The 15,655-nt window shown below is 39.4% G+C and overlaps 1 protein-coding gene and 1 non-coding gene across 2 annotated transcripts in view; both read right to left on the minus strand.

Annotated features, from left to right (window-relative positions):
• Window positions 1-784: 784 nt before the first annotated feature.
• On the minus strand, window positions 785-918 carry LOC123324487. Its single transcript, XR_006539850.1, has one exon. It is a non-coding gene; the product is annotated as a small nucleolar RNA SNORA31 (small nucleolar RNA).
• An 8,861-nt stretch (window positions 919-9,779) lies between these two features.
• The window catches only part of MPHOSPH8 (M-phase phosphoprotein 8), a 53,295-nt gene continuing 47,419 nt past the window's right edge, over window positions 9,780-15,655 (minus strand). Inside the window, exons 11-14 of the mRNA XM_021678206.2 lie at window positions 15,396-15,550; window positions 12,264-12,391; window positions 11,329-11,412; window positions 9,780-10,780 (exon numbers count right to left, since the gene is read on the minus strand). Coding sequence (XP_021533881.1) covers window positions 10,739-10,780; window positions 11,329-11,412; window positions 12,264-12,391; window positions 15,396-15,550 — 409 coding nt within the window. The 3' untranslated portion in view covers window positions 9,780-10,738. The remainder of the gene's footprint in view (window positions 10,781-11,328; window positions 11,413-12,263; window positions 12,392-15,395; window positions 15,551-15,655) is intronic.

Below are 15,655 nucleotides of genomic sequence, written 5' to 3' on the forward strand. Positions count from 1 at the left end.
TCATGACCTCAGCTGAAATCAAGAGTTGGACACCTAACCAACTGAGCCACCCAGGCGCCCCAAAGATATATTCTTTGTTGCTTTTTTTTTTTTTTTAAGATTTTATTTATTTGACAGAGACACAGTGAGAGAGGGAACACAAGCAGGGGGAGTGGGAGAGGGAGAAGCAGGCTTCCCGCTGAGCAGGGAGCCCGATGCGGGGCTCAATCCCAGGACCCTGGGATCGTGACCTGAGCCAAAGGCAGACACTTAACAACTGAGCCACCCAGGCGCCCCTATTCTTTGTTGCTTAAAGAGAATCTGTTAGTTAACATTGAAGTAAAATTACTTCAGTAAGGAGTATGTTACATATTTTCACTGTTGTGAATTGCCTGTAATAGCATTTGGTTTATTTATTGCTTTAGCAGCCAGTAGTGTGGTTTGTCTTTGTCATGAAAGCAAAGGATCATATTAGTTTGTGAGCTCTATTCCATATAAGCTCTCTCTGATGGTAATGTTTGATAACATGGATATCCTCCCACCTCCATACCTCAAACTTCAGAACATAAGCTCCTCAGAAGGGAAACCCTGCTGCAGAGCATGTCAGTAAAGAATGTGGCTCTTTCATGCTTGATACCATGGGAATCTACTTCAGAGGAAATCATTATCTTCTTTTTTTTTTTTTTTTTTTTTTTTTTTTCCTTTTGCAACACTTCTCAAACTCAAATTTCAGATACTTTGGAGTAAAACAAGATTTCATTGTTGACAAGGTTATTTCTGAGTTGCAGAAATTCTTCTGGTTTTTCCGTGTACTCCCCCATTCAATCTTGACTGCCATAATGAGACAGAGAGAAAGCGCGAGGACACTTTTTTCTTGCATCTCTAGTGGAAACCTTAGCAGCAGACAGGAACTGCTCCAGGTCTGTCAAACGGATGCATGGAAATCATTATCTTCTACGTTGATTTCTGGCAAGGCGTTTTCAACATGAGCCATTGCTAAAATCCTGTTTCTTGGGTATTCACAATTTGTTGTAATTTGAACAGCTTTGTAGAGTATTGCTCCGCTTCCATGCTTACTGAAGTATCTATATTTTATACATTCCTTTCTTAGAATGTACTATCATAATTTATATATTACATAATACAAATTATATGTAATATAAGGATTGTGTACTCGGTGGAAAAGAATACCTTCTCTAACTCAAAGAGGGGAGAATGTTAGGTGCATTGTTACATAATTGACTGTTATGAATGGGCCTTCCATATCTTTAATGTTTTATTCTTTAAGAAAATCATCAGAAAATATTGTATATTTCTGACTAATTAGGGTGTGGTTAGAGGAGCCGTTTTTCACTCTTTTTTTTAAAAAGATTTTATTTATTTATTTGATAGAGACACAGCGAGAGAGGGAACACAAGCAGGGGGAGTGGGAGAGGGAGAAGCAGGCTTCCCGCCGAGCAGGGAGCCCGATGCGGGGCTCGATCCCAGGACCCCGAGATCATGACCTGAGCCGAAGGCAGACGCTTAACGACTGAGCCACCCAGGCGCCTCCCGTTTTTCACTCTTAACAACAGCTATGTTTTGGCATGGGAGGGTAAAATCAAACATGAACTTATACGCAATTTTTATTGACCCAGTTTTATCCTAAAATCGAAAATGGACCAATTTCATCCAAAGTGGTATCATATAGTCTTTTACAGTTGTGCTTTAAGATTTCAATTAAGGGAGACCTTTTCTTTTAATGTAATTATTGGCTGGTGTTCCCCCCCCCAATATTTGACAGTATCACTTTGATAGAGACAGCTAGGTTCTTCAGCATCAGAAAATATATGTATCAACTGTCTAGGACTTTACAGACTTTACATCCAAATTAGGAGTATCATGGAATGGATGTACGTGTGCAGTAGCTCACTGTAATTCTTTTATTAGTGGTGATTACAGTCCAATGTACAATAAACCTGGTCACTTCTTTGTAAGACCACTTTAAACAGAATGCTAGTGATTTTAAATATTGAATAAGATATTAAGCCACCCTTTTAAAGACTAAATACTGGCAACTGAACTTGGATAATTCTAGAGATTACCTTTCTAGGTTTCAATATAGGCAATGAATGCTTTGTAAATGGCGGGTTCACATTTTTGAAAAGTTGAGAAGATAGTATTTTAATAGTCTGGTTGTGCAGTTTGGTTTATGCGTTCCATTCTTGTCTGCCTTAACTTTACTAAAGGCAATATAATTATAGAAGTACAAATATATACCAAACCAACTTTACTGACAGGATCCTGCGTAGTAGAATGCTACTTGTAGGTGGAAATGTATAAAAGATAATTTTTTGTTGTTTTTTGGCATGCCTTGTTTGAAAAATATTTAAGGTTTTATAACGGACCATGGGTCCTGTTGGATCATTTGGAATCCCCTTAAATTACATGCAGAATTTTGTGTTCATATTTTTTTACATGCAAATTTGGGGGTGGGGGGTAACTGTTCATACTCCATCCAATTTTCAGATGTATTTGAGACCCACATGGGTTTTGAAAACTATACTAATTTAGGGTATTTCTAGTATTTGCAGGTCATGTACCCTAATAGTTAAAAAAAATTGAGCACAAATTTGTATATTTATTTCTAAACTGTAATTGTGTACTCTTGTACTAACTCTTCAGGTATGTTAAAAGATACACTTTATAAGGATGAGATAATACACCTAAAACTGTATTCCAATGAAAAATCTGGGGTTAGTGCTCTCTCTCTGGAGCAATAACATTGGCCCAAGGAATTACTAGGATTAGGTAAGTCTTTTTCTGATGGAGCACAGCAGACACATTTGTGTGCCCTGCCCTGGTACAAGTAGAATAAAATGTTGCAGATTAGAGTAGGGATCAGGATCCTCTGTAGAATTTTGGATTATAAGATTTCAAGCAGTGGTGTGCTGAGGGATCAACAATGCAGAAAAGAGGGCCTGCCTATGGAAATAAAAACTAAGGATTTAGCAAAATAATATTTTAAAATTATTAGCAGACTTGGGAGATTCAACTTTTAGGATTTAGTGGTGTAAATTTATGCCATTCATAAAATTGAGCTGAATTTTTTTTTTGTTTAAAGATTTTATTTATTTATTTGACAGAGAGACAGCAAGAGAGGGAACACAAGCAGGGGGAGTGGGAGAGGGAGAAGCAGGCTTCCCTGCGGAGCAGGGAGCCCGATGCGGGGCTCGATCCCAGGACCCTGGAACCATGACCTGAGCTGAAGGCAGACACTTAACAACTGAGCCACCCAGGCGCCCCCTGAATATTTTTTTTAAAGAATTTATTTGACAGAGACAAAGCGAGAGCGGGAACACAAGCAGGGGGAGTGGGAGAGGGAGAAGCAGGCTTCCCGCCGAGCAGGGAGCCCGATGCGGGGCTCGATCCCAGGACCCTGGGATCATGACTTGAGCCGAAGGTGAGACGCTTAACGACTGAGCCACCAGGCGTCCCAAATTGAACTGAATTTTAAGTCTGTTGATGTTCTCTAAGAAAATGAATTCAAAGGAAAATCTTTACCAAATGGAAACTGATTACTGTTAAGAACTTTACAATTTAACACTTATGCCATTTTATTGATTATTGAAACTGGCTAAATTTGATTTTTTTGTATTCCTAGGAGGGTGAAAGAAAACATGGATGAAGCTTCCTGAATTTTGGCTTCTGGCATGAATCAAGTTCAGAGACTAGGAAGTGCTGGTGTCAGTATTTCCTTTCAGGTCAGTCATTGTCTGTTAAAACATTGTTCCTTGCTTCTGTTTCCTTAGCCGTACTTCCTGATCCTGACTTTGCTGACTTCATGAACATATGTCATGGTCCCCATGCTTTGAGTTAGTGGAATGTCAATGAATAGTTTACAGCGGGAGCTGAAACCTCTGCTTCTCTGCCTGTATTAAGGGGCCCCCAGGGTCACTGCTCTTCTCTCTGAGCAAAGTTGGAGGCTAGTTTTATCTCCAGATTGCCCTCGTCTTTCCTCACGGTTAGTATTTGTTTTCAGGTAAAAATGAACTGAGAGTAGAAATGACATATTAAACAGGTCTTTACTAAGAAAAGAAATTCCCTCTTGGTGTTTAGTGATCCCAAGTCTAGAAGTTCCTTGGAAAGTGTGTAATCCTAAAAATGGTTTAATATCATAAATTCAGATCCGTACTAGGGATACTAGCTCCATATCTTCCTTGCTGCTTTCACCTTTTGTAAAGGTAACAATTTTCCTATTATTTTGTTAAGTTAGCTATAAAATTTTATAGAAACATTTACATTGTGACCTTCAGGACAGAATTCCAGTGATGGTATACTAGCATCCTAATAGATGCAGAAAGTATTATTTTAAGGGTATTTCTTTCCTAACTACTTTATCTGGTGATGATAAACCATCTCTTCTGTTCTTGCTACTACAAGTGTGGTCCCAGAGACCAGGAGAATCAGCCTTCCGGGCTTCTTGGCAGTGCAGAATCTCAGAACACACAGCTGACCTAGTGAATCTGACTGCCCATTTTAACCCGATCCCAGGGGATTTGAATGAGTGAGTGCACATTGTGTGAGAAGCGCTGACATACGCAAACTTTGAGAAATTTCACCTTTTTAAAGTAGCTGCTGCCGGTGCAGGACAAAAATGTGAGAGCTCTGTTTTGCATTCTGTTATCCAGCTCTAGAAAATTAACTTTGTGTAATAATTCTCAAAGCTGGTCCCTAGACTATCTGGGAGCTTAAGAATGCACATTCTCAGGTCCAGCTACTGAACAGAAACTTGGGGGTGGGATCCAGCAATGCAGTATTTTATTTTAAAAGCCTCCAGGTAGGGGTGCCTGGCTGGCCCAGTCAGTAGAGCATGTGACTCTTGATCTCTGGGTCAGGAGTTCAAGCCCCACGTTGGGTATAGAGATTACTTTAAAAAATAAGGGGGGGTGGTGCCTGCTGGGTGGTTCATTCGGTTGAGTGACTATTTCAGCTCAGGTCTTGATCTCATTATGGTCGTGAGTTAGAGCCCTACACTGGGCTCCATGCTGGGCATGGAGCCTACTTAAAAAAAAAAAAATAAAGCCGTCCAGGTAAACTTTTTTTTTTTTTTTTTAACAGGTAAACAGTTTTCTGTTGGAGACCCACGAACCTAGGGAGTTACTAAAAAATTAGAATTGCCTTTTGAAATTAGAAAATTACTTTGTAAATATTCTGTAGACCTTTTGTTGGTATTAAATTTTTAAATTGCTGGGGCGCCTGGGTGGCTCAGTCGTTAAGTGTCTGCTTTTGGCTCAGGTCATGATCCCAGGGTCCTGGGATCGAGCCCCGCATCGGCCTCCTGGCTCTGCAGGAAGCCTGCTTCTCCCTCTCGCTCTCCACTCCCCCTGCTTGTGTTCCCTCTCTCGCTGTGTCTCTGCCAAATAAATAAAATCTTAAAAAAAAATTTTTTTTTAAATTGCTTTATTTGGTAAGCCCCTTAAATAAAATTTGAAGAAATAATCTCAAAATATGTGGGAAAGGGGAAAAAATTTAATGTGCGTAGGCTAACTGTGCCGCAGATCCGAGCTGTGGCATTTTGTGCCTATCAGAGAGATCTTAAAAGCTTGTCAAGTGGATCTCTCATTGGAACTTTAGGATTTTGAAGTTAATTTTGGTAAGAGATGAATAGTGTTTATTTAAAATAACTGCTTTTCATTACAGATTTTCTAGTCAGCGGAAAAGAAAGTCATTTCAGGAAGATACTAACTTTTAAGTTTTAGAAGTTAATAAAATGCCCAAGTCTTATTAAAAATTGGGTCTCTTCAGGTTATCCTTTGAAACAGTGGTTCTCATGTTTTCAAGGGGCAGCAGAACCCCCTGGAGGCTTGTTAGAACAGACTGCAGACCCACCATGTGTGATTTAGAGGGCCTGAGAGTTCTCATTTCCAACAGCTAGTGTTGCTCTGGGGCAGGGACTGCATTTTCAGAACCACTGTTTTTTTGTGTGTGTGTTTTTTTTTTTAACATTAACATATTTAACTCTTTCGGCACTTAATCTCTATACGAGCTCACAACAAAATACTAATTACAGAGGTGGATTACTGAAGAAAATTTTATAGGTCCAATGTTATTAATTCAGTTCTTGAATATTTTTTAGGTCTGTTGCTCAGTGTCTCTAGCCTAGCAAATTATTTTGTGACTGAAACTTCTGTGTTTCCAACGGAAAATATACAGTAGATATTAATTTGCTAACAAAGAATTTACCTTTTTTTTTTTCAGGTCATTTTGTGGGAGAAATGCTTTTAAAGACACAGGAGAAACAAGCCAGAAAACAAATTTCATTTCATTTGTGAATTTATTACTCCATACAAGCAGCTTATGGATGTATGAGTAATCCTAACATTTGACATTATGCCTCATGGAGTTTTCTTTGGTTAAAATAATATCTGGAATAATGCAAACTTCCATTTTCATTCAGGTGGTTTTTTTTTTTTGTTGTTTTTCATTAAGATGTATATTGTGTAAGACTGTTGAATCACAGACCTGTACCTCTGAAACAAATAATAATACATTATATGTTAAAAAAAAAAAAAGGAAGAAGGGAAGAATGAAGGGGGGAAATCGGAAGGGGAGACGAACCATGAGAGACTATGGACTCTGAGAAACAAACTGAGGGTTCTAGAGGGGAGGAGGGTGGGAGAATGGGTTAGCCTGGTGATGGGTATTAAAGAGGGCACGTTCTGCATGGAGCACTGGGTGTTATACGCAAACAATGAATCATGGAACACTACATCAAAAACTAATGATGTATGGTGATTAACAATAAAATTAAAAAAAAAAAGATGTATACCTACCCCTTGGTGTGTGGTCTTGCCATGGAAAGTAGTATTCCACAAATACAGAATAACCAACAAACTTCCCTTTCAACTCTCTGTAAGTGGGAACCATTAGAGGGATTTTTTTACAACCACACGTGGCCTGCCATTTTGGGTCAGTCCCCAGGATAAGGAGCTACTTGTGGAATCTGACATTGTTGTGAGAAAGATCGTGTTTTACTAAAGCCATATATATTTTAGCCCAAAGAAAGCAAAGAATGGCGGATATGAGCAAGGCAGAGTGTGTTGTAGAGTAGTGGAAAATTACTTTCTTCCAAGTTAAACTGATGCCCAATATTAGGGTTAGATTCTAGCTGGGGTCCTTGGGAGCTTTGGATGTTGGCATAGGACTATTTCCCAATTTTAATTTGGTCCTTACTTGATTGTGACTCATTGTAATTACAATTTTCTACCTTAATAGTAATGCTCTTCTGTACTTGGAGGGAGATGTAAGGCTTAGAAATCCCAGATTTGGTCTGAAAGGAGCATTATCTGCAAGTCAGCACAGGATGGAGGAAAGCAGTGTGGGTTCTATCAGTGGTTCTCTGCACTTACTTAGCCAACACTTGGACCAATAAAGTTTCAAAAATTTAAAACAATTTTAGGGGTTTATATAGTTTTAGGCTATGAAACATTAACTGCATAAAATATTAAAATTTTTCAAATGCTTACCTTATTTCATAAATCACTTTTTGATAATTCTGGTGTATATTACAATCCTCCTTTTCCCTGGTCTTTGCTAATCATCCTCCTTGCTTTAAAGACACCAGACTTGCATGGTAAATGCTTTATCAGGTCCTTTCACTGTTGACATTCTGGATGCAAAAGCCTTTTTCCAGCACTAATAAATTCTTACTTGGAAAGCTGCCAGTGTAACACTGGGTCAATTCTAAAAGCACCTGGGCTTCAAACTGCAACCTGACATTTCACTGAAAGTAACACAGGAATGACTTGGGAAGACAGTGTATGCAAATGCCCTGTTCTCAGAGCGAAACCAAACTCCCTAACTGTAGCTGTTCAACATTTGAGTAGTTGGATACTGGATGCTGCTCTTTGGTACTATTGCAGGTAAAGAAAGCATGTATAATATGCTTTGTACTAGAGCCATATTCATTAGAGTGGACCAGATCTGAATGATACAGAACTTAATTTGAATAACCCGCCTATGATGTCCTTACTGCCGTATGCACCGGAAAGGAGTAATGGCTGAGGGTGATTTTTTTTAAAGAATTTTATTTGAGAGCAAGCGAGCGAGCTTGGGGGGGCGAGGGGTAGAGGGAGAGGGACAAGCAGACTCCCTGCTCAGCAGGGAGCCCTACATGGGGCTCGAACCCAGGACCCCGAGATCACAACCTGAGCTGAAGGCAGATGCTTAATTAACTGAGCCACCCAGGTGCCCCTGATTTTTTTTAAGTTAATATAAAATCGAGGGGCGCCTGGGTGGCTCAGTCGGTTAAGCATCTGCCTTCGGCTCAGGTCATGATCCCAGGGTCCTGGGATCGAGCGCCACATCAGGCTCCCTGCTCGCGGGGAGCCTGCTTCTCCCTCTCTCTCTGCTGCTCCCCCTGCTTGTGCTCTATCCCTCTCTCTCTCTCAAATAAATAATAAAATCTTTAAAAAAATTTTAAAAAATAAAATTGAAATAAAAATGTGTATTATTTGTTTTTCTCAGTGAGTCTGGCTGAACGGTGATGCATCCCATTTTCACGATCTGCTTAATGATAAAGATTGCCCATGGCGTAGATATAAAGCTCAGTTACATATTCTGTATTGTATATACTTTCTAAGGAGACTGCTTTGGTTTTGACCTATAGCACTAAACAAATCTGTAAACCTGGTAAGGTGCTGCTTTTAGAACTGCTTTTCCAGAGAAACCATGGCTCATACTTTGTACACATTTAAATGTCAAAGTAGCAGCATTATCAGTATTTGATGGAATTAAGTTGCCTCATCAGAGAACCAGCAAGAAACCACTCAAGTGTGAGTCTCTAGACCATTCAAGATTCTCCATCCTTAAGAAACCAGAACTTTCAGAGTGGACAGGTGTGCTTTTCATCTGGCTGTAGAGAAACTGTAGTTTAGAACAAAAGGTATTAAATTGTGTGGCTCTACTACTAGCAGACAGACAAAGCCGTGTTTACATGATTCATTACCGCATCTGGCATAACTGGTAGACGTTGAGATGGACATAACAGGTTGTGTTACCCCAAATAATCTCACGCTTTTGTCTTCCTTCCCTAACTCTGCTTCTGTCAAAATAACTTGCTCAATTTCTCCATAATTAACAGTTTCTTCATCTCTTATAAACAGCTTTCATATTTCTGAACCTAAACCTCTATAAAGAAATTATTCATCAGATTTTCTACTGGATTTCTAGCCAGCCTTGCCTCGCCTCTTAGATAAACAGCACATCGCCTTCTAATGTGTGCGGTTAATAGGCATGATTTTCAGAACAGAAATTTTCATTCTTTAAAAACCCATTTCTCTTGTGGCTCAGTTGGTTAAGCGACTGCCTTCGGCTCAGGTCATGATCCTGGAGTCCCAGGATCGAGTCCCATAGCGGGCTCCTTGCTCAGCAGGGGGTCTGCTTCTCCCTCTGACCCTCCCCCCTCTCATGTGCTCTCTCTCATTCTCTCTCTCAAATAAATAAATAAAATCTTAAAAAAAAAAAAAAACATTTCTTTTATATGTATTATTTGAAGGTACCATCTCCCTCACTCTCCCTGACCTACCACTGCTGCTAACTCAAATCTTTCTTTTTTCCTAGAAACTATGAAGTCAGATACAGTGCTAGTCATGCATGACTCAGTACGGATGAAAAAATTCCAATCCCAGCCATCGTTTAGCTAAAAAATTACACATCAGTATCCCCCTTGTTTTGAAGTCCTGAGACTTGAGATAGAAAGAAAACAGACCAATATTTGGTGTTTGTTTTATTGAGAACAATGTAGGAAAAGGCAGTATGTAAAGTAAAAATGGCTCTCTGAAATGTCTATACAATGTATGTGGTCTACTATAGGACAGTCTGAAAATTTTTCATTAAAATTGTAAATTATAAAACCAATCAGGAACTAAATAATTTTATACATCTCCATAGTCCAGACTGAGTCTGACTTCTTATTTGGCCACATAGTTCGTAAGAGACTATAAAAGACCTGTGGGGAATCTCTAGAAGCAGTAACTCTTCACACGAGGCACAGTGTGGCAAATAAACCTTGGCTGGCCTTCCCAGTGTTCGTTTAATAAGGGCACAGGATCTGGCTTTTGAAAATTACTTGATGGAGTCCAAGAACAAGGACAAAAGTCCACAAGTAATATCTTCTTTTAGGCCCTATAGTGTCCTGGCTTACATTTTTTTTGCTGTATCTTAGATTCTGATTTATTACCTTTTCGAATAATAAAGGATGACTGCAAATACACACAGTTGTCACCTCCAGTTCAGGATCTGTGGCAACTGTATATTACAAACAGCTCAACCTCCTCCCTCGAATCTGCCTACCAAGTTAGAAAGTCATCCTTCAAGGGCAGCAAATTCACACCTCTTAGTGCTTCGGTAACCTGAATATCACATATACACTTAATTGTTTTTAACGCAGAAATTCACCAGGGCTAGTAGAAAATTTCAAGTTAGAAAAAAGACTTTTAATTTTCTTAAATAATTCTCCTATGTACCATTCCACATTGTGGAAAAACTGAATTATGCAGTCTGGAGACAACATCGAGATTTCAGAACACTGGCACAAATACTTACATCTATATTTTATAATATATTAGAACCACCATGTCCTGTCTTAGAGCCTGTAACAGATAACAGGCCTGAAACTGCAAGAGGTTTACAGATGAAACTTCAAATCTGGAGGTGTTAGCTGTGCCAGAGTCCCAAAACAGATCTGGAAAGATCTCCATCCCAACTCTCCATTCCGTCACTGCAGCTGTACTCTGTATGCACCTATTAGCAGCTTAACCTATTGAAAGAAAATAGGCATAAGCATCAGTACAGATACCTCCATTGAGTTCTCTCTTCTTAGAAAAGGGAAAACACTCAACCAAGATTTGTCTGTCTTACTTGGCAATGTTCTCAAATTGGTTATCAATTCAGGGTGTTAGGTTATCACTTATAATAAAAAAAATCCAAGTGCTTATGATTTGACTTTTAAATTATTATAGTAAATAACTGTACTCTTTGTTACATAAGCTTTCGGTCCACCTTCAATGTTTAGTGAACATCCTGGAGACATACATAAAATGTCATACATTAAATAACAAAGGCCAGAATACAGCTCCGACTGCTCAATACCGGAGAGATGCATCCTTACCATCAGTCCCTTTCTTGACACACAATTTATGTCTAACACATCTGTAGATTCTGGTGCACTGCTATCCCGGAGAGCACTTGTCTCCAGGACAGGCACGCCAGGAACACAGCATTCTTGGAATGTTTTTCTGCTGATGATAAAGTAATCTGGCGTAGCAACAGAAGTAGCTGCACTAAATGTGAGGAAAGGATTTTCACCTTGGCAGAAGGCGCTTCCGTCAACCTTATGAAGAGTTTATTGAGGCCTGCAGCAGGGCTGAACGAGTAAACAAAATGACTATCCTAGGGAGAGGAGAGACACCAACCAGTCAGAGTTTCCTCAGACAAACTTCTACATCTGAGAGCATCACTATCTTAACAAAAACATTTCAGATTACAAAGACATAAAAGAACACAAATTTTATACGTTATATAGATCAATTTGCTGTGATTACTTTTCTCGATTTATTAAAAAGATACAAGTGGCAAAAAAGCTTGTAAGATTTATCTGCAAAAACAGCATCCAGATAAATCTTTAGGATTAGCATGTATCCAGCCATATACAGCATGAGTGTTAAAAATCCTCATGAACAGTTGATTTTGCTTAATTCAGCCTAAGGAAAGAATTCTAAGTACAGAAAAGGAAACATACACAAAGATTCTTCAAGACCATTTTTTGTTAAAGTTTATAAAGCCACTAATATTTATTTTATTATAAACCAAATTTACAGTATATTGGTTACCTAAAGCTACACACATTAACACTAAGCATAAATACACCCATGTTCTAGGTACTTGAAGCACAGGATGGGTGTATTTTTAAAATTTCCTAAATTTCCTTTAGGTGAATGTAATTATGATGGTGGGAAAAGGCAGAATATTTAATAAAAATCAGACAGTATGTTTATTATACCTTAAGAATTTATATTCAGAATGTCCTAAACGTTAACTTAAGGCATATATATCCAACATGAGAAATCCAGACTCTTACTGACAAAATTTAGGATAATTTTACTTTATAATTAGGGGTTATTGCCTCATTTCCACCTGGCTTAGTTACAATTAACATTTTATTAAAACACACAATTAAAAGTCATCTGTGCTTCTGGATTAGAAGAATATACTTTTTAGTAATGAACTACAGAAAATCTTACCAGAAAAACCGGAAGTTGAAATTTATCATTTAAAACTACAGCTTGTACACTACATGGTCCACAGAGCCGAGCAATAACTTCTTTACCCAAAAAGTTGGCATGGAAAATAAACAGCAGGATGCCAGAGCCTGAATAAGGGAGGTGTAAACATAGATTTTAATACCAATCCTACCATGGCCACCTTTCAACTCTGAGGAAGGCGCAGCTGTACAAGTTGGGAGCGGTCCCCTCAGTAAGCCTGGTGGTATACAACCCCGCCTGCTGCCCACTCACGCCAGACAATCTTGAGTCCAATTTCAAAACTTGGTGTTACCTAGCATTTTTCAAACCACAGACCCGTTTTATTTTTTGTCCATGGAACAAATATTTTAAAATATGCTTTTCTACATTAATTTTGGTCTAAAAAAATGAGTATTTAAAAGTTGCTGCTAAATGTGTAAATGTCCATAGAAGCAAACTTCTATGACGGTTCTCTCTGGGTGTGGGTTTGAATGACTGTCCACTTTCTTCCACATAGTATTTTGCCTTTTCCAAATTTTCTGATTAATACCAAAACCTATTTTATTTTGGGGGGGAAAAAACCATGAGATTTGAAGCTTCCACTGAATATCCAAAATGCTGTGCATGACTCACTTTTCTAAACAAAGCCATACTTTTATTTTAACAAAATAGATATATGAACTCTATGACCTTTCTGGTAAGCCATTTTTAAGATGAAAAAGCACTGATCCAGCCCAATTATAAACGAGAGGAGACTTCATAAAAGAGACCCCAAGGAACCATTGGCTTTATTTGTTCTGGTCCCAGGGAAAGGAGGACACGCTGAGCCCCTGGCTCTCTCTCTTCGCCTTTCAAGCTATTTAAGGTTTGTCATACTGATTTTGCTCTCCAGCTTTAAAATGCAATACCCACCCCCACCACCGCCCCCAAAGTGCTAAGGTTCAAAAGAAGAAAAGGCCTACAGACAATATAGGGACCGTTCCTTGTCTTTTTCCCTTCAGCTCCACTATGAACGAGCATCTGATCTGGGACTGTTTGTTACTGCCTATATAGAGAAAGAGAGTGGTGGTAACTCTTCAAAATGGCCTGAATGGGGACTAGTGGTCTACAGTGAAAATCCTTCAGGTGCTGTTTATTCTAACCAAAATGAGTTAGATCTAAGGAAGGTGTGTTCATTAGCTCTACTCTGACAAATACTTGAATTTCATAGATAAAAAATGACACGAGGAACCCTAATCAGTTTGCTAGCTGTTGTTTCATGGTATCAGTATAAATGCTTTCTCCAGCCAAACTAGGTGTTAAAATCACAATCAAGGAACCAAGGTCAGTGTTTCTCAAACTTGAGTGTGTTCATAAATCACCTGAGATCTCACCAAAGTGTCAACTGAGAGTCAGGCCTGGGTGAGGCTTGAGAATCTGCATCTCTAACAAGCTCTCTGCTGGCCACAGACATTGTGCATGTGCAGAAAAAAAATTCGGTAACCTTAAGGCAGTCCAGGTGCACTGAAGCCCGTAAGTTGTGGATGCTGGGAGACTGGCCCAGATCAGCTCAGCCACCCCTACACCCTGTTCCCCAACCTCGTGCTCACTACCCAGCAATGTAAACGATCCACTTGGACAGCTGAAACCACAAATGATTCTTCAACGTCAAGTTCACTAAACATAGGTGTTATGAATAGCTGTCTTTAATTAAATTTTCATGCTATGGCTGTATTTTAAATTTTCATCAGTGAATACATACATTTTTTAAAGATTTATTTATTTATCTGAGAGAGAGAGAGCACGCATGAGCAAGGGTGGGGGCCCAGAGGGAGAGGGAGAAGCAGACTCCCCGCTTGGCAGGGAGCCCGACACGGGGCTCGATCCCAGGACCCTGGGATCATGACCTGAGCCGAAGGTAGACCCTTAACGACTGAGCCACCCAGGCGCCCAATACGTATTTTTTTAAATGGATGTTTTTGTTTAACAAAAAAGCCAGAACCCAGCTTCCTACTTTCATGAAGGCAGTGTTCTTTCCACTTAAACATGCTGCGTCTGTGTTCTAGAGAAGGACCACGCCGTGTCATGGTCTTGCCTGCAGAGCAGCTGTTAAGCAGAGGCTAGGAAGAATAAGCAAGGTCCCCCTTGCCTGCAGAGCAGCTGTTAAGCAGAGGCTAGTTTTCAGATGGAAAACTGAAGTTCCCATCTCCTGCTACTCAACTTTCCTATGGGCCAAGTCACTGACTTTTTCTTTTAATAAAATTCAGGAAAAACACTGATTCTGGGCTCACAATTTGAATTTGAATTTAAATTTTAATAAAACTCAATTTTAACAAAAGGTAGTACAATTATTAAGATCCAACTTCCATACTTTATTTTTTTCCCTTCTCGTGCAAAAAAGGTGGTTTCATTAAAGCACAGGGGACAGGACCCATGGGCAGAAAGAACAGGCCCAACTTCCATGCTTTTCATTTTTAAAAAATTTTTAAGATTTATTTCTTTAGGGCGCCTGGGTGGCTCAGTTGGTTAAGCAACTGCCTTCGGCTCAGGTCATGATCCTGGAGTCCCGGAATCGAGTCCCGCATCGTGCTCCCTGCTCAGCAGGGAGTCTGCTTCTCCCTCTGACCCTCCTCCCTCTCATGCTGTCTCTCATTCTCGCTCTCAGATAAATAAAAAAAAATCTTAAAAAAAAAAAAAAAAAGATTTATTTCTTTATTTGAGGGGGGTGGAGGGAGAGAGAGAAAGAGAGAATCTCAAGCAGACTCCCTGCTGTGCACAGAGCCTAACTCAGGGCTCGATCTCATAACTCTGATATCATGACTTGACCCAAAATCAGTAGTCAGATGCCACCCAGGCACCCCCTTGCTTTTTAAACAAGTGCTAACACAGTGCTCTGTGGATCCCTCAAAGTCACCTGGGATGGTAGGTCTCAGCTGGGTCTCTTTTTTTTTCTGCCAGAGTAGCTCTGCTGTTAATTATTTTACATAATTATTATACATAATGGGATTCTGTTAAGGTTATGTTCACAGAGTTCTGTTTAAAAATCAACTGATAGCCCATGGCCATACCACCCTGAACACGCCCAATCTCATCTGATTAAAAATCAGCTGATATTTACAGTGTCACTTTTCAAACAGAAAAACAAAGACTTACCTTCTGGGATGTTCTGTGGCGGTTTGTAATTGAAATCCGTTGAAAAATCTGGCCCCTCACAGAGACGATGACATGCTATTGGGAAAACTGGTTCTAACAGAGCAAGACGTGCTTCAAAGTAATCCCTTATTGTTTCTTCTGCTACTCTTGAAAGTCTAGTCAAAAAGGATAGTAAGAGTTGTTAATATCAATGTAGAAAATAACCATGAGTCATATTATCAAACTGCTGAATACCAGTGAGGTCTTCCCAAATCAACCTT

This window comes from Neomonachus schauinslandi, chromosome 3 (assembly GCF_002201575.2).
Source record: "Neomonachus schauinslandi chromosome 3, ASM220157v2, whole genome shotgun sequence".
Lineage (NCBI taxonomy): Eukaryota > Metazoa > Chordata > Mammalia > Carnivora > Phocidae > Neomonachus > Neomonachus schauinslandi.